General features: G+C 37.3%; 1 protein-coding gene across 1 annotated transcript in view; it reads left to right on the top strand.

The window, feature by feature from the left end:
• LOC148871329 (exocyst complex component EXO70A1-like) overlaps positions 1–15,142 on the top strand; it is a 29,624-nt gene extending 14,482 nt beyond the window's left edge. Inside the window, exons 6-13 of the mRNA XM_088969975.1 lie at positions 2,831–2,969; positions 7,017–7,229; positions 9,401–9,606; positions 11,226–11,426; positions 11,510–11,609; positions 14,380–14,495; positions 14,576–14,722; positions 14,811–15,142. Coding sequence (XP_088826101.1) covers positions 2,831–2,969; positions 7,017–7,229; positions 9,401–9,606; positions 11,226–11,426; positions 11,510–11,609; positions 14,380–14,495; positions 14,576–14,722; positions 14,811–14,928 — 1,240 coding nt within the window. The 3' untranslated portion in view covers positions 14,929–15,142. The remainder of the gene's footprint in view (positions 1–2,830; positions 2,970–7,016; positions 7,230–9,400; positions 9,607–11,225; positions 11,427–11,509; positions 11,610–14,379; positions 14,496–14,575; positions 14,723–14,810) is intronic.
• The last annotated feature ends 4,181 nt before the right edge of the window (positions 15,143–19,323 follow it).

Genomic DNA, 19,323 nt, shown 5'->3' with positions numbered 1-19,323 from the left:
TTGGCCCAAGGGACATAATTCTCACCATTCAGTTTTATAGAGGTCATCTGCACATTCAGATAATCAGAAGGCACCATCACACTTGATTTGTATTCACTGCTGTCTCCCATGACTGCACAAAAAAACAGTGGGAGGTTATACCACTAAATTGTTACTCTATTGCCCTAATAAATCACCACACTCCACACGAATGACTGAACACTACTAGGGTTCCTAGTACCAGGTTTCAGCGGCAACACACAACTATTCACCACTGTTTCAGCAATAATATTCACAACTGTTCACCACTTTTAGCAACAACACTACTGTTGCCGTTTACTGTCAGCACTAGAAACCCTCACAACACACCTCACGAATAATATTTTCAGTTCTGCAACATATAAAAGAAACTTGCTACATACCACAACTTAGTTCGAAGATCATGTACCTGTCGAGTAGAGGGTACCAAGTCTGCACTGTCACCATCACAAAACCAGCCCTCTTCGAATTGCGAGTAGAGGGTTTTCTACCAACCACACAAAACCACAACGACTGCACTCATTGGAGGCATGGAAACCCCCAAAAGGAGAAAACGACCAGTCCTTTTCTTCCTTACTGGAAAACTCTCTAAATATCAACGAGAATTCTGCAAAACCCTAGAGAGGAGTGCGCAGAACAGAGAGAAAAGGAGACAAGTGATCTGAACTGATTATCGTGTCTCTGATACCATGGTAAAACTCAGATTAGATGTTCGTATATGTTTAGATCAGAAGAAAGAGAAGGAAAAGAGAGAGAGAAGGAGAAGGAGAAAGAGAAGAAAAAGAAGGAGAAAAGTCACAGCTGAACTAGAGAGAAAAATCTCAAAACCTCTAGTCGGCCCTTCTTTTATTTATACTCTTCTAAGATATACAAGGATTACCATTGTGCCCTCACTTAAGTGAGGGCCACATCAGCAGAGCAATACATATATAACTAAACATAAAAGGACTGTACTACCCTTGTACAGCTGACTCTAACAGTTAGGAATGTTATATGGTGTGTGTGTCTAGAAGAAAATTATGCATTTCCAGCAGTCTTTTCTAAGGTTACTAAATTTAAAGTGGGAGAGGGATAAAGGGTGTGATTTTGTGAAGATGATTGGAGTAGGGTGGAAGTTTGTGAACTTTGTCCAAGATTATGTAGGCATAGTTCTAAAGAAAGTAGCATTGGTCAATGTTTTGAATTAACTAATTAAGAGGTAATCAGGTGCTTTGTATCCTACTTTTAGAGACCTTTATTGGACTGAGATCTTGAGGAGTACATGTCTGGAAGAAAATTATCCATTACTATTAGTTGACTACTATGGACCCTTTAGGGGTGACGATAATGTGAAAGATTGACACCCTTATCATCTGATCCATATCCCTGTCCAGATGCCATCCTGATGTTAACTCCATCTAATTGAACTTTGGTGTTTCATTGTCACCCTTTAAGAGTGAGGATTGACAGGTATATGAAGAGTTGGCCTGTTGTCATATGACCTAGCCTTGTCAAAGATGATGTCTTAATGTGAACTCCATTAAATTGAACTTTGATGTTTATTTCCGAGGTAGCCGAGAATCTTCAAGTCTTCTGGAGTAAGGGCCCTTGTAGAGAGCTCAAGGGTTCATTTGTTTTATTTACTCTGGTCTTATTGGATAGCTTCTGTAGATATGGGATCTCCTTTTTCATTCAGGATATTTGTCTAGTTCACTTCTTGTGATGTGGAAATTTGATTTGGATGGTGAATAATATTGCCATTGTTTAGATCAGCGTGGGAGATAGAGGTATTTGGAGATTCTACCATTTCATTAGGGAGACTTGACCCCAGTAATCCAATTTGAGCATCTTGTTCCAATGGCTGAAGTTGACCTGTTAGAAAGGTTGGTAACATATTATAGTCTATCTATTCCTGTGTAGGCCTGTAGTGTTTGCTTTTCCTGTATCCCTTCTATTATTGTTGTTGTTGTTGTTGTTATTATTATTATTTTAATCATTTTCTTTCTGTAAGTATTTCTCTTATTCAGAAAAAAAATGTAAATAGATTTTAACTGAGTTTAAAAAAATTACCTCATATCCATTCGCAAAAACTAAAATATGATTTAGCTTCCTAACTTAAACAAAAAATCTAACACAAAAGCTTCCCATATGTTTACATTGGTGTGGGTCCCATTCTTTTAGATAAATTGGGTTTATATTTACAAACATAATCTAATTTAATCTCCTAAATCAAATAAAAAAACTAAGCTAAATTTACCACATGGATAGTGAGTCCCAAAGAGAGTATGTAGGATTAGTTGCCTTGTACTCATTACGGGATGGTCATTAACTAGTTATTGATAAAAGAAATTCTGTTCACCTCTTTTATGCTCTCCTCTTGTATATTTTTTTGATCAATAAAAGAAGATTTTATTCAAGTCAAACTTGAATATTACATCAAGGTGGGAAAGTCCCCCACCCCAAAGCAACTACTTCATAGCTTTGCCCAAAACATTTGATGCCCAACAGCCCCTTGTTTATCTGAAGTATCGACCATCTCTTTTGCTGTTTTTCTCACCCATTTAGAAGTAACATTCAACTCCCTTGCTATACTTTCAATTTCCCGAATTGTGTGCCTATAGATGCATGAGATTTGGGTACTATTGTATGATATTTTTGGACTACCTGGGCTTCTTTCTATGTTGCTAGGTGGTGAGCCATCTCTGTTTACGTATATTTTATGAGACCGATACAAGTATTTATTAAGAATATCGAAGTGACTCATATCTTTCATCTATCTTATATATATATTCGAAGAAATGTTAGAATAGTAATCAATTTCATTGGTATTCAGAGATGCCCGTGCTTCTGTCCTGGAACAAAGCCTTCGGAAACTTGGTGTAGAAAAACTCAGTAAAGATGATGTGCAGAAGATGCAGTGGGAGGTTTTGGAGGCTAAAATTGGGAATTGGATTCATTACATGCGGATAGCTGTAAGTCTTTTTGTTTTATTTTTTGAGAAAAAGTAAAGCATATTTTATAGAGCAGAAAGTGGCAACTGAGTACAGAACCTCAGGAATATAATACTCTGATAGGCTGTACCACCAAATGAGAAACTTTTCCACGATACATACAACAAGAACCACCTGTTGGCCCATTAAAGTTTCTATCATATAGCACTTATGGAAGGAATATCTCTGAACACAGTAGCGGCAGAGAGACAATTATACCATAAAACGACTTTTCTTTACAATTCATCCCCTTGTGGTGATGTATCCTCAAATTTCTCTCCATCCAAGCAGTCCATAAAATTTTTGCGACAGTGGACTTCCAAGCAATTTTCCTGCTCTTTGTTTTTTCCTTCTTTTGGCGCTATATTTCCCACTCCTGTTCAGGCCATCAACAAACAAGCCTCCCAAAATTTACATAATAGTCCTAGGAACTCCCAAAGTTAAGGGTGTTGAGAAAGAAAGACCAAATCTTCATACTGAGGAAGCAGCAAATAAATAGATGGTCCTCCGACTCCCAAACATGATTCAAGTTTGCTAGAACATGCAGCTAAGAGTAGAAGTTTCTATCCCCCTATTGATAAACTTTTCTTTATAAGACATGCATTTATTGCAGAAGCCCAGACCATGAAGGCAATCTTAGAGAGCACCCAAGGGTTCCAGATGATTTTCCAGAAATGGTTTTTTTTTTTTTTATCACTAACAAGTAGATTTCATTAATAATAAAGAAGGTACAGTAGGGAGAGGTAAGCTCTCTTAACTCTTGCGTAGAAAACAATAATAAAACCATACGAATTACAACTGAACCCAAAACAAAGCCACCCTATTCACTCGTTGTTTTGCTAACTCATCAGCAAAGGAATTGGCACTTCATTTGACCCACACCACATTAATTTCAATGCCCTATGTCAGCCATTTGAATTTTTTCTTTTCATTACTGTAGGCCCACAGTCCGCTTTGCTTCTCCTTTAACCAGCTTACTACCAACTTGGAATCCCCTTCTATCATCAGTTTGCTAATGTTCAGCTCCTTAGCTCTTTGCATACCTTGCAAGATTGCCATAATCTCAGCCCTAAGAGAGTCTCCTACTTCCAATTGGTCCTGAGAAGAGAGCAATTACTTTCCCTTTCTCATTTGTTATCAACCCCCAATGCCTGAAGACCCTGGATTTCCAACACTACTTCCATCAACATTCAGCTCATAAAAACCATTGGGAAGAGAGGTCCAAGACAGAGTTAATGTCTCCCTTACTGGGGCAGAACTGGCAACTGTTCTCCAACTTCTTAGCAAGTTATCCATTGTGTAATCTTGGAAAAGTTCCAATGATTTTAGCCAGTGTACTACTCTGGTAAAGGTCAACTTCAATATAGCTTCTTTACTTCCCTCATTGTTTGAAAAAAATCTTGAATTCCTTTCTTCCAATATAGTCCAGCTGATGGCAGCCCTTGCACATCTCCACATTATTTTGCCCCTCTTTTTTGGTGTACTGAAGAAGGTAGAGGCAAACAGGCTTTGCACAATAGGTGACGGAGTCCACCTGCACCCAAACAAAGAAAAAAAAACCATTCCCAAATATCTTTAACAAAATTGTAGGAGATTAATGAGTGATAGCAATTCTCATCATCAGCCTTACAGAGAATACATCAATTAGGGGATAAACAACTGCTAGTTCTTTTCTTTGAACTAAATCACGTGCTGATTTTTTCCAAGAAAACCTCCTAACAAAAACTCCCAACCATTGGTGGTATAGGTTATCCCTCTTTAATAGGGGAAGACAAACTCCCACTACCTTCTAGTTGAGTTAAGGCTTTGAAAAAGGAAGCACAGGTGAACAATCCAAAAGGAGAAAGGGTCCAAATCCTTTTATCAGGCTTAGTGGGATCCAAAATAATACCCATCAAGGATGCCCATTAGAGTCAAATACTTAACTCCATGTCCCTAATAGCCCTTTCTAAAACCCAAATCCCAACCGAACCTTAAAGAAGACTCTCCAAGCTAACCTTGTTCCCAAAATTTAATTCCAATCATTCCTTATCCAAAGCAAGAACAAAGGGAGAATAACTTGAATGGCTTTCCATGGAGAAGCTCTGGTGGTCCTTGCCTAAATTCTGGCATCCCATCCATTGTCCGCAATCCGATGAATGCTCACCACTGCCTTGACCCACAATTTTTCTTCCTCTGCTAGTAGTCTCAACAACCACTTCCCCAACAATGCCAAGTTTTTCTTCTAAACATTCCCAATACCAAGGCCTCCATACTTCCTACTTCTTGTCACCACTTCCCATCTAACCCTATGATCCTTCCTTTCCTCCCCTAGTTCCCAAAGAAAGTCCCTCATTAATTTCTCCAACTTTCTAGCTATCCCTTCTGGCATTTTAAGCACTGACAAGTAGTACACATGCAGATTAGTTAGGGTGGACTGTGGAGCTAATAGAGTGATTCTCCTTCCCAAGAAAAGGTAGTTTTTCTTCCAAGAAGCAAGTCTTTTTTCAAATCTTTCAACCACTAGAGTCCAGAAGCTTCCTTTCCCAGAAGTAGTCCCAAATACATCAATGGCCACTACAAAACTGTATATCCCAAGATAGCTGCACACTCTAAGTTTAAGGCCTCCAAATCCAAGTTAATTCCCACTATACAGCTTTATCTCAAAATTTACCTTCAAATTAGACATTTGCTCAAAGAGTTGTATAGCAACATTCAAACTCCTAATCCACCTCAAGTTACTGCCTTCACAAAAGAGATTTGTATCATCTGAAAATTGTGAGTGAGTGACTGATACCCCTTCCTGCCAATTCTCCAACCTCTTATTAAATTCCTTGAATTTGCTCTAAAGATTAGCGTAGTAAACAGAAAAGGAGAGAGGGGATCCCCTTGCTAATACCCCTTAATGCCGGGAAGAAATCCACTACTGTTCCATTCACTACAGTTGAATGGTGACAGTCCTAAGGCAACCCAATAGCCATCTACACCAAATTTCACCAAACCTGAGGTTATCCATTACCTCCAATGGAAAAGACCAATCCACCAAGTCATAAGCTTTTTCTAGGTCAAGTTTGCAAACCACTTATTTCTGAGAATAACTTCTCCTTTCACCTTGGCGTCCAGCTCTGTACTAATAATCGACTCTTTCCTATAAACTACTGTAAAATCCCTCCTCTTTTCTAACGTCAAATGTTGCTTTCCTGTCTTCAAAGGGCAAAAGGACCGCTGTATTCTGGACCCCCAATTTCTGTGTCACTGTATCAAGTATTTTCCTCCTGTTTTTGACTTCATAGTCAACTTTTAATACCAGTCTCTGTTCCCAAACCCCTCTTTCTTCCTTGATAAACATATTTTGAGCAGGTCTCGAGTTTGCCACTGAGAGACCACACAGTGTAACTATCTTTTCTTTTATGCTGTGTTCTTCCTTGTCTTCTTTGGATTTTGTCCAGAAGAGCTGGAGCAACAGGGGGGCTCTGTTCTCCACTTCCCTTGCCACTAATGCTTCTTAGTTTGGAAGTTAGCCATAGGACCGAGTGAAGGAAATCCTGTAAATTATCCACAACGGAGATCCAACCTATTTTCTCCTTCCCCTTTGGCACACAAACCATTTGCTTCCTGGTTTTTCCATAGTGTTCTATTATGGCCACAAACCATCCCTTTTCATTTTTTCTCAGTTCAGCCTCATAACTCTTCTCCTGCACAACCAGTGAGTTTTTCCACCCAGCTTCCTTGATTGAGTATATCATACCATCAATGAATTCTTTTAATCAAACTGCCACTCCCTCAGGTAGGAAAATAGTATCTCTTCTGTCCTCCCTAATCTTCAGTGCAATCTTTCCATTAATTTTACCTTGTTTGAACAATAGCTTCTTTGCTTCAACCACTGTCTCGAGTCTCAATCTGCTCACTCCTTGGAACTCTTTTCCACCTTTTGCCATTCTTGGACCTCCCTCTCGTTCTATTTGCCATTTTCCAGAAGATTTTTTATTTTACTATATGATTAGTATCATATTCTCTGCTTCTTCAACCATCTGATTGTGCTTGAAACAGGTAAAATTACTATTTGCAGGGGAATGGAAAGTCTGTGATCAGATATTTGAAGGCATTGATTCTCTCAGGGATCATTGCTTTGCTGAAGTTACTGAAAACAGTGTTGCCATGCTTCTAAGTTTTGGAGAGGCTATTGCTAAAAGCAAACGGTCACCGGAGAAGTTGTTTGTACTTTTAGACATGTATGAGATAATGCGAGAACTTCAGTCAGAGGTATGCATCACTAGATTAAATATAACTTTCTGTCAATTTAAGTGAGTTTCTTTTCTTTATTATTCTGGGAAGGTTTTATCGTGTGGTTTTTATTACTTATGGGAGATATGGTTAGATAACTTAGATTCTATCCGAGTCAGTAAGCTTGTTTTTATTGAAAAGTACAAAGTTCTTCAATGTATCAACCCCCCTTGGTTGTCTCCCTTTTTCATAAACTTTTCCTTCTCCTTTCCATTTCCACCTTTATTAAGTTATTTCATTTTTGCATTAACCTTTCTAACCTTTTATTATTTAAGTTCCTCCCTCATCCTATTATTTGTTCCATACTTTCAATTTGTAAGATTCAATCATTGAACCTGGTCTGTTTACTTCATGTTTCTAACATTTCTAATCTTTCAAATACGATGTAGTTGAGAGAAGGGTGACATGTGCAATGCATGTGCCTCTTCCATGCTAATATGTATAAATGGGGAAAATGACATGATATACATGTGTATAAACATGTAAAATGTTCATACATTATATGGATACCATGAAGCAGTGTAGTGGTCCTATCTTCTGAACCATAATTTGTAATTCAATTTTGCATAATCTTTAAACATATCATAAAATAAAAACTTCTAAAGCGGCTTCAGTTTATGGACATGCTTATTAAAAATGTACATGGGTCTTTGCAAGCTGATCGTAGGAGATTCTCAGTTGGTGTTTAGCTGCAAAATAAGGGAATGGCTTTTTGAAATTCACAATGAAATGAAGAAAATTAAATGGCTTTCTAGGGATATGGATGTAACATACCGATGGGTCAAAAGTGCAAGTAACAGTATGAATGATATCTTGGCTAAACAAGGGGTTGGGAGAAAGCAACTGATTTGGGCTAGATTGTAATTTTTGTTTGTGGAGATACGCCATTTTATCTGCAGCTATATTGTAATTTACATTTGCCATTTAATTAATGAAAGTTTCTGTTATTGATAAAAAAATGTACATGGATCTCTCTCCCATCACATAAGAAGTACATGCATTATGTGGACAACATGAAGCAATGAATTAGTTCTATCTATTGAATCATAATTTGCAGCCTGATTTTGCTTAATCTATTACTGTAGATTATGCAGGAAGTGCCACCTTTCTAATTATATGCCCTGGGAATGTAGATTATTAATGAAGGATATGACACTAAACAGAATGGGATGGTGAAACAGGATTTGTGTAGCTGACCCCATATGGTTGGGACAAGGCTTAGATGATGATGATGATCTATCATGGAATTCTGGGGACATGCTACCATCTGTTATGTGTAATCACAATTCCATCTTACCAAAAAATGTATTATTATTATAATGTCTTATGAGGCTTCAGTCAATATTTTATAAGTGAGAACTGAGAAGTGCAACCAAAGCACAAGAGCTTGAGGTGTGCATGCCTGAATGAAGTGAGGCACCAAAGCACAAAAACTCACTTTTTTGGCGTCCTCGTAATGCTTTCTCTTCTTGGTTGCTAGGGGCGGACCCTCTGCCATGGCTTAAAAATCCCCACAATCCCATTTATATCACTTATATTTTGGTTCTCCCATCCATGTTTATCAACTCTTGGCCTCCTAATCAATGTTTATTAGCATTTGGCCACCCCTGCTAAAAAATCCCGGCTCTGTTCCTGTTGGTTGCGGATGTAAAACTTGTTTATCTAGGTTTTTGTCAGTTTAGTGCCAACACATCCCAAGAAATCTTAATAGACTGGCTCACTTTCTTGCCAGTCATGAATGCAGTTTAAAAGGAGTTCAGATGCATCAACTCCCATCTGGTTTGTTTCCTGCTGGTTGTAAGGACTCAAATGTTTCTAACCCCAATCTTTAAACTTTGCTGATTTTAGTGCATGGTGCTTTAGTTTACCAAAAGAACAAAAAGAGACAGTCCATTTTAGTTCTCCATTAAGTCTTAACTTATATTATGATTCATAGAATGCATATTGAAGGAGGTAACAATTAGTAACTAAATTAAGTTGTCTCTCTGGCTTATGAAAGTTGAGGCTTATTTTGTCCCAACTGCTTTGGATGACCATGTACAAATTTTCCTATCATATATTTTATCTTCTCTAGCAATTCTTTTCTTTTTCTTTTTTTTAATAGTGGAGATTAATTTTTTCTTATTTCGGAACTGTTTTTCCTTTGCCAGATAGAGACACTTTTTGAAGGTAAAGCCTGTAGTGAAATGCGAGAATATGCATTAAGCTTGACGAAGAAGCTTGCCCAGACAGCTCAAGAGACATTTGGTGATTTTGAAGAAGCAGTTGAAAAAGATGCAACAAAGACTGCTGTTTTGGATGGAACTGTCCATCCTTTGACGAGCTATGTAATTAACTACGTGAAGTTTCTTTTTGAGTAAGTTCATATTACATACTGTGCATGCAATTGTAGTGTTTGTGGGGAGATTAGGGATGTTGATAGCCAAGTAGGCTTACTTTCTTTGGTCCAGCAGGGATTGAAATTTCCCAAGGGCAGAATTGGAGGCACTAATACGAGGATTAAAGTTGGTACAAATGAATAACTGGAAGGATTGCTTTAGAAGGGGACTGTGAAGTGGTGGTCTCCTGGCTGAGCACAGGAAAGGTGTACCATGGATTTATAGCTTCTCAATTAAGAAGCTCAATCCCTAGGAACAAGCCTGAACAATTTGTTCAGATGGATTCTGAGTAGCACTAATGAGCTGGCTCATGGCCTAGCTAATTCTGGAACCTCGAAGTAATCTTTAGACCAGAGATTCTGGGACTTACAATCACTTGGTAATAGCTGTTTAGTGTCAATAATTAAGTATATTTGGTTAGTTTGATGCTGCTTTTGTGCTGAACGTTCTATCCAATTCTGGACAGCATTTTTTTTTTTTTTTTTGATCAGTGAACAGAGTAATTTCATTAGGTATGAAACAAGAAATTACATAATAGGATTAAGAACAGATTAGAAACAAGGCCACTTATCCAAGGAAACAAATTAACCCAAATCTGCCCAAAAAGATTGATCCCTGTGCACCCCTTGTTTTTCCAAAGTATCCACAAATCCGTTTGCTGTTCTCTTGACCCAGTTGAATCTTGCCTCTAGGTCCTTTGCTAAACTCTTGATTTCTCTGATTAGATGTCTGAACTTCCACACACCCAGGTTGTTGTCATCCATCCAAGAAAATGCTAATTTAGAGTCACTTTCTATTTCCAAATTCTTAAACCCCTGCTGCATTGCTAATTTCAGACCTTGATGTAAGGCTGTTATTTCTGCTCTTACAGAATCCCTTACTTCAGTCGGCCCTGAGAACAAGGTTATAACTTATCCTGCATCGTCCCTAAACACACCTCCAATCCCTGAGACCCCTGGATTTGTCAAAGTAGAACGTTACTCTATTGGGCTGAGGAGGCTTCCAATCCATTACTACTTTCTCCTTCATAGAAGCTGAATTTGCTACTTCAAACCAAGCTGAATTTGTCCTTCATAGAAGCTGAATTCTGGACAGCATAGTTTCCTTTATAATAAATGAAATACATTCTGTTGATTATCAAAAGAAAAAAAAAGCGGTACATACTGTGCATTCTTCGATTCAATATTTCCCTTGGCTAACTACTAGTTATATTTTTGTCGTCTTTTCTAACAATTTTTTAATCTTTCATTTGTTACATATTTGTTTTGAGATATGTCATGGGGGTTGATTTACAAAACATTATCATTATTGCATCTTACCAATTCTCTCTCTCTCTCTCTCTCTCTCTCTCTCTTTTTTTTGTGTATGTTATTGCATGTTTTAGGCTAGTGCAGTCAATATTTAAACGTCTGCCCTATGAATTTGTGCTTCCATGGATGAACATGTTCATGTTTTTCATTGAACTATTTTTCAAAATTTCATTAGCCTTTATGCATGTTGTATTCATGGTGAATAGTTGGTCTAAATATCTTTGACATGGTATAGCTCTGAATATCTTGACAAAATTGGTCTGACAAATGTATTCATGGATCAACAGTTATCAATCAACACTGAAGCAACTTTTCCAGGAGTTTGAAAATGGAGTTGAAACAAATTCTCAGTTGGCATCTGTAACAATGCGGATAATGCAAGCCCTTCAGACAAATTTGGATGGGAAATCTAAACAATATAAAGATCCTGCTTTGACTCATTTGTTTCTCATGAATAATATTCACTACATGGTCAGATCTGTGCGCAGGTCTGGATATCTTCAGCTTATATCATTGAAATATGACAATTTTGTGTACACACTACAACCAAATTCTCTTTGCATGTTTTCAGGTCAGAAGCAAAGGATTTGTTAGGAGACGACTGGGTGCAAAGACAGCGAAGGATTGTTCAGCAGCATGCAAATCAGTATAAGAGGGTTGCCTGGGGAAAGGTTTTGTTCAATTAACTGATTTTGAAGCATCTCTCTGTTGTACTGAAAGATTCTGCATTACTTCTTTATTTTCTTTACATGCCCTTTGGTCTCAGTATCTATGGTTCTATACTTAGATTTTCATCCATCTCTACAGGAAGATTCTTCCTTCATTTCCTCTCTGTTCCTTTCCCTATATTGTGATCGCAATTTATAATTTTGACCAATTGATTTACAGTTGAGCTTTAAGCAAAGTGCTAATGAATCTGCCTTGGCGCTTATTTTTATTGAAAATGTATTAATTATTTTCTTCTTTTTTTTGTTTTTTTTATCAGTAAACATGTATTTTATTAAAACTCAGATTGTAAACAGTTTGTACAACTTGGTGATGGGACTGTTGATCCCCTTTAATCACTCTATTCTATCCCTCATTACGGTGCAGCCCAAAACAATTGCTGTCTCAAAGCTCCCTGTTTTGCTAAACCATCAGCTAGCCCATTGGCACTTCTTCGGACCCATTTAAATTCAGCCTCAACCTCCTTTGCAATCTTCTCCACTTCCCTAATCACATGTTTAAACATCCATGGGGTATGGCTGCTGTTTGCTGCCCATGAAATTACTACTCGAGTCCCCTTCCACTTCAACATGTCTTCGTCCTAGCTGTTTGGCTAGCTTTAACCCTTGTAGTAATGCCAACAGTTCAGCCTTCAGTGAGTTTTGGTGCCAATCGGTCCTGAGAACATACCCAATATCCTCCTTTCAGAATTTCTGAATACTCCTATTTCTGAGATGCTCGGATTTCCAAAGGAGCTCCCATCAAAATTCAGTTTTACTTTATTGCCTTCTGGTGGTTTCCACTCCAGCCTGACTTTATCTCTTACTCTCGATGATGTCTGTTCTTAGAATTTCTGAATACTCCAGCCTTACTTTTTCTTCTCCTCCTGAATGTGTTTGAAGAAAAAGTTTAAGGCGCTGACAAGAAACATGGACCTAAGAATACAATGGGTGGGGAGATCAGCAAATGCTATGGCGGATTGTCTAGCCAAGCAAGGGGCAGCGAGGGGAGTTTTGTATTGGGCACAATTGTAACTTATTTCTTTTGTTTTCTTCTTTAGTGGAGAGATTGCAGCCCGCGCCTCTCCAAGGGCTGCTTGTATGTGCTAACTTTTCCAAATCAATAAAAAGTTCATTTATTTATCAAAAAAAAAAAGTCTGCTCTTTTCCGTGCTTGTGTAATAAAAGTTTCCTTTACCAATGTATTGCATTACATTTGAGGGATTCTGTGAATTACTGTTTTGTGGTGGTCTAGAAATCTAATGAAATTTGTGCTTGTTCATCTTCTATAGCACACAAAAGGCGGTGCAAGCCAGCAACCAATATGAAATGTGCAACCTTACATGGATAGAAGAAAACAGAATTCACTAAATCATTACTTTTGATGAACTCTAGAAGGGTAGAGTTTTAACCATTGAGCACTTGCTGTCCAAAGGTTTGGTGCTGGACAATCATTGTTGCCTAGATTGGAGGAAGAAACTGTACATCCCATGCTGATTCACTGCAAATACAGTTGCAGCATTTGGACCCGTTTTCTGAAGCTATTTGTGAACCAATGGGTTGTACCAGAGGGCCTAAGGACCCGCTTCACTCTCTTCTTCACCTGGACCTTAAAAGGCCTGAGCACTAAAGGAAAAATACTTTGGAAACTGCTGGTCACTCTGGCTAGAACATAACCAAAGAATTTTTGAGGCTAACAGTCCCTTAAGAAGTATTGATAGGAAAGATGGAAAGGCTCCTTATTTTTTGCAGCTAGCAAAAATACATGAGGAGTATATAAGGGGGCCATTACTTGGTATAATGGCAAAGAATCATCTGGGAAAAGGAATTATTATCATAATTTTTCTGCATAATACTATTATGGTATATACCGTGAAAAATCAGAAATATCTTTTTGCTTGAGGGGTCCTCTCCTCCCATTAATACAAGACCATTTTACCTTTAAAAAAAAAAAAAAAAAACTCTAAACACCCATTGCCTATCCTGCCATAACTAAACAAAAAAAAAAAAAAAAACTTAGAAAATAGAAAAGATTCAAATCCTAGAACAGATTGACACCTTATGACCTACTTTGGCCATAACTCTATTAAGACATGTTGGACTTACAAAATCTTGGTCTTGTTGAATGGATAGAGATATGGCCAAAGTTTTTCAAAATGTTAGTTAATGTTTGTATGATTATTAAGGGAAAACAAGGAAGAAGAGAAGAGAAAGAAAGGAAAACATGAATTGGAGAAGAAGTATGTGTTAGGGCACTCAGTTCCTATAAATATAAATTAGAGGTTCTTTAGGACCAGAAATAACATTTCTCAATATTATTGATATCATCATCAACTAAGCCTTGCCCCAACCAGATGGGGGACGTGCTTCCTATTTGGCCATTCCATTCTGTTCAGTGTCATTTCCATTGTTAAATATTTTTTTGGTAGAATAATCCATTGTTAAACTATGGGCCCATACATATTTTCTCACTAATTAAGGCCATGTCCTTTTTTATCTGCCCCTAGCTCTTCTAGCCCCTGCAACTTGTAACAGTTCTCTCAAAGCTATCCAATATCAATTATCTACAATATATATTGTATCTGTTTATTTATTCATTTACTTTCACAAATTTTGGTGGTTACTTATTAATGTCTGTTGATGTCCAGGAAAAGAAGATTTTTTTGGGGTTCACAGTCATGGACTTTTGAAATGAATTGATAAGGCTTGCATTAATATAAGGGTCTTTTGCCTGCAGATTCTACAGTGCCTTTCTGTTCAGGGTCTGACTTCATCTGGTGGTGGTAGTAATAGTGCTATGGGTGGCGATGGAGGAAACAGCAGTGGGGTTTCAAGAGCAGTGGTGAAAGACAGGTAAAATATACGCTCTGTTAGGCTTTCCCAGCTTTTTCTTTATAGATTCTAAACTGAACAGCAATGCTTTATGATATCAGGTTAAAGACTTTCAATGTGCAGTTTGAGGAGCTTCATCAGAGACAATCCCAGTGGGCAGTGCCTGACAGTGAACTGAGGGAGTCATTAAGGCTTGCAGTTGCGGAAGTCCTCTTGCCCGCCTACAGATCTTTTATTAAACGTTTTGGGTGTGTGCTCGTAAACTTTAGCCTTATTCTTTATTTCTTTCCTTCCATCTTCCTTTTGATTCTGAGATGAACTCCTGATGCCGTACAGCCCTTTGGTTGAGAATGGGAAGAACCCCCAAAAGTATGTAAGATATTCTCCTGAGGATCTTGATCGGATGCTGAATGAATTTTTTGAAGGGAGGATCTTGAATGAACAGAAGCGGTAGATTTTGTTAAGTAGAAAAAACCCTCTGCTTTGTACGTGGTTAGAAATGTATGTGTATTTTCATAGATTGTGATTTGTTTTGCATTAGGAATAATAAGAAAAATAGTGTCGCTTTGGAGCAATACGTCTAGTTCTTCATGGTGCTTGTATTCAACATGCTCCTTTCCTGGTTCTTCTCTGAGTTGTTATAAATAATTTCAAGCGTCTTATAGTCCTCTTTTTCTTCCTCTCAGCTCAAAAGCTTCATGACGAACCTTAAGATTGATTAAGCAACTCCAAAAGGTCACAAGTCCCACTAATTGCCTATTTGCCAAAAGCCTAAAATTGCTAACTTGTGCTTCTGGTCTTATCTCAGCATAGAGTGTTAGAGAATAAAAACTCATTCAGGAACCTCACGTGAAAGCTTGTCGGGCTTGAAGTGTGGACAAGCACAGCCTCACCCATACCTTATACTGAAATTAGTTAATTATAATGGGGTGGCCAAGATCTAGACCACCGGGTCAAACAGTCTTTTATATCATCCAAGGAAACATTTCTGAATAGGATTTTATTCTCTAACACTGATACCCAAGAAAACATTCAACAAAACTTAAAAAGCCGTCAGGTGAAGTCCCCTGAATAGGTTTTTATTCTCTAACACTATGTGTCTCTGACCACTGCTTAGGTCTCAACTTTGGCCTTGTTAGAATCAAATCAGCTAAAAGTTGCGTGGAAGATGAAATGGAAGGTCCACTTAATTTGCTAGGGAAAGAGAAATGGCAATCCCTGAGTATACTTTCCTATCATCGGTCGGTGGAAAACATGCCACGTAACCCATATTATCAGAAGATTAAACATTCTTTCAAACATGGGTGGCGTGGCTTTGTTATCTACTGTCATGACTCAGGAGGCTTTTCCTCCTATATATGAAAGAGCCAAAGTTTTCTTTATAACCCCAGATGCCTTTCTTTCTTTCTTCCACCTCTAAGTATCCGTACGTTGGATGGATCTGTGTATCTCTACGCTTTCTTGTTTAAGAGCATTATCTTTCTTCTGGGGGGATTTACTTGGGGAGTTCTCAACTTGCCCCGTTTGCTCTGTTCATTCATTTTCTCATTTAATTTAAACGTAAGGGCATCAGTACGGTCTTTTCAATTGCTCTGGAATTGGAATGATTCCTTTCTGCCTTTGTCCACAGATATTAAAAAACAATTCCATTAGACAATGCTCGTTCTAGCTATCTGTGTCCTGGAAATTCAAATTCCAGGATGTTTCCTGAGATGCAGCTGTTGGCTGTTGCATAAATAAATAATTATTAAAATAGCCCTTGCTATAAATGTATATATAGTCAAAAGCCTACCTGATGCCTTCTACGAAATAATATTTTTTGCTAAGACGGATCATGTTTCTTAATTCTCTGCCATATTACCAACTAGTTAATGATCCATGGTACGGGGTAACTAACTATATATGCATATATATAGATGCATATATATATAGGCAATTTCTATGATGCCGGAAGGGTATGATACCGGAAGAAATTTGGTCATTTCGAACCGCTGTGTGAATTTTGATAAATACTAGTGGATTGGTGACCACTTCTATGATAAGGATTAATTGGTTATCAATTTTTTAGGGGACACGAAAGAAAAATGTATGCGAACATGGTGAGTTTGGGTCTGTTGAAAGCAAAACAGCATACAATGAGATGTTTCCATGCTTTGTTAAATTCATGGAGATGTTTCTGTCTTCTTGATGTGTAGCTGGATACCATGCTCTCAATGTGTTTACGCGCCTTTTACTTTCAATAGATCTGGACTCAATTTTTAGGTATCATAATACATGATGCGGCTCTCTCTCCATATATATATATATATATATATAATTCGAAAAAGATTATAAAATCAATTCACGTTTGAGTTCAAGGATATGTTCTCTCTTCTTTCTTTAGTTTTCCCTTTTATTTTTTTTTCCTATCACATGACTAATCACTTGAAGACACCTCTCTCTTTAACTTTTCAATTCCTAAAACTCCTCTCACTTTTTTTTCCACTTCAAAATTGCTTTTTTTTCTTAAAATTCTCTCCCCTATCTCTCCTATTTGACTCTATAAACCTATTCTCTTACAATGGATTTTTCTACTTCTTTATTTTCGTAATTTTGTTACTCATATCCTCATTAAGAAGGCTTCTACTTCAAATATATGACTAGCCTCTAACTCAAAAATAATAAAATGGGAATAGATAAATTTTTACACAAGAAAATAAAATATATGTTAGGTGGAGTTCCTCTCACTCTAGCTCTCAAATCGTGTTGTTTCCTAATTCAAGCTAAGAGGTTATTTAATATCTTCAAATAGCAAATCAAATCTAATTTTAGTTTTCTGACTCAAATAAAGACCTAACATAAAGTCTTTCATTATGTTATATTAATTTATGTACAAATCAATACATTCTAGATCAAATAAATAGATTCAACCTAAATGCTTCAAAAACTTATGCCCTTAGTCAGTGTCAAACAAAGTACCTATATACACATTTCCCATATGGAATATGGGGCTATTTACTTGTATATACATTAGAGATAAAGTGGCATGAACTCTCCAGCTTTCCTAAATGGACATGGACATGTTAGAATCCAAGCCGCACGGGTTCTTGGAAAGCTCATTTGATGGTATTCATCAAAATTCACGGGATTGCTTTTATTGGTCAAAGTTCATTTGGTATCATGCCTTTCTGGTATCATAGATTTTTCAGAAAGTATGGATAGGCCCAGTGCAAATTTCTGAATTCCACTGTAGAGCTATAAACATTCAAAATGTCAAAAACCTTTACTTTATACACTAATGCCTGTCCATGAATTAACATCAATTCCAAGCTAGCACCTACCCCAACTATACTTTAGGTCTAGAAATCCTGACCTTGAGCCCAACCATCATTCTCCTTAGATTTTTCCTTTTCTTTTTATTGATGTGACAATTTCAAAAACAAATAAAAAAAATAAAAAATATTCATGTCCCCCTTAATTACAAATCAAATTTAATTTAATTTCTTAGCTCGAATTAGAAAACCCAAATACAGAGACTATTCTATATGTAACCTTAGTATTAGTAAAACTAAAACCTCACATCAGTATGGGTCCCATTCTTTTAAATTGGGTTGTCGTTTGTCAATTACAAATCAAACTTAATCTGATTTCTTAAACGAAATAAATAACCAACCTAACCTTATTACCACGTGGAAACGGTTTGCAAGCAAAGTACGTAAGCATTGGTAAACCTCATAGTTGCACAGCATTTGTTTATTATTTTTTTCAGTTGTTTGATTTATGATTTGTTTTTGGAACTTTCGATAAGTAAATGTTTGAATAGTTTGTGTCCATTACTCATTCATTCATGGAATCCACTTGTTGGTGGGCCCGATCCTTCTATGTTTGAATAGTTCATGCCCATAAAATAATCATTTTTCGGTGGGCCCAATCCTTCATATATAAAAACGGTGGCATGTTATGGACCAACCCGCAATAAGGCATGTTGTTATCCGACCAAAGCACTGGAAAGAATTTAGCTGTCTACTTTGGACAGCCTCTGATGCCTAAAGGACTCTCCCTACTTGATATACATGAATAAGCCTCTGCTGCCTAAAGGACTCTCCCTACGTGATATACGTGAATTTCATGTTGTAAGACTTGAACCGGATTAAAAACCAGAATGCCCCATGGGTCCTGGTTTTACTGGTTAATTGGGCGATTTTGTTCGTTTAGCCCGTAAAAACCCGCTGAGGATTTATTGTTTCATACCTGGTCGCAGGATTTGTGTCCAATCAAATGTATTTTACACTTAATATTTTATATTTAGGATTTAAGGTTAGGGTTTAAAGATTTAGGGATTTAGAGTTTAGGGGCATGGTTCAAAGCATCGACAGAGACGTACTGAAAACTAGAAATACATAGAATCAATTTTTTTTTTTTTTTAATTTTGGTTTTTGGAGAGTTAAAAAGGATTTTTTTTAATTAAAAAGGGGTGGGTTTCAGGACCCAAAAGATATGATATGATATGCCCTGCCCGACACGGGATATATCATATCGATTTTTTGAACCATGTTTAGGGGTTTAAGTTTTCGGATTAGGGTTTAAGATTTAACATTTAGGTCCTATTCATTTGCCAATATTTAATCCGGGGGGGGGGGTAATTTGGTTAAATGGGCAATTGACCATAATCTCCGTGTTCGTATACCATTATATTAGATTCCACAGCGAATCAAGATATTGAAGAGTTTTATAATTGATACTCTTTTGGAAGGTGGGTAAATAACTTACCTGCTTACTAATAGGAGTTCAAATCAGTGAGACCGGATTTGCTCTTCACATGCACATCTTATTAGGAATGTCTCCTGTATTTATTAATTATTATTTAGGG

The sequence above is a fragment of the Nelumbo lutea genome, chromosome 2 (assembly GCF_056320005.1).
Source record: "Nelumbo lutea isolate HS-2025 chromosome 2, American lotus-T2T, whole genome shotgun sequence".
Classification (NCBI taxonomy): domain Eukaryota; kingdom Viridiplantae; phylum Streptophyta; class Magnoliopsida; order Proteales; family Nelumbonaceae; genus Nelumbo; species Nelumbo lutea.
This window is presented reverse-complemented; position numbering and strand designations above follow the sequence as displayed.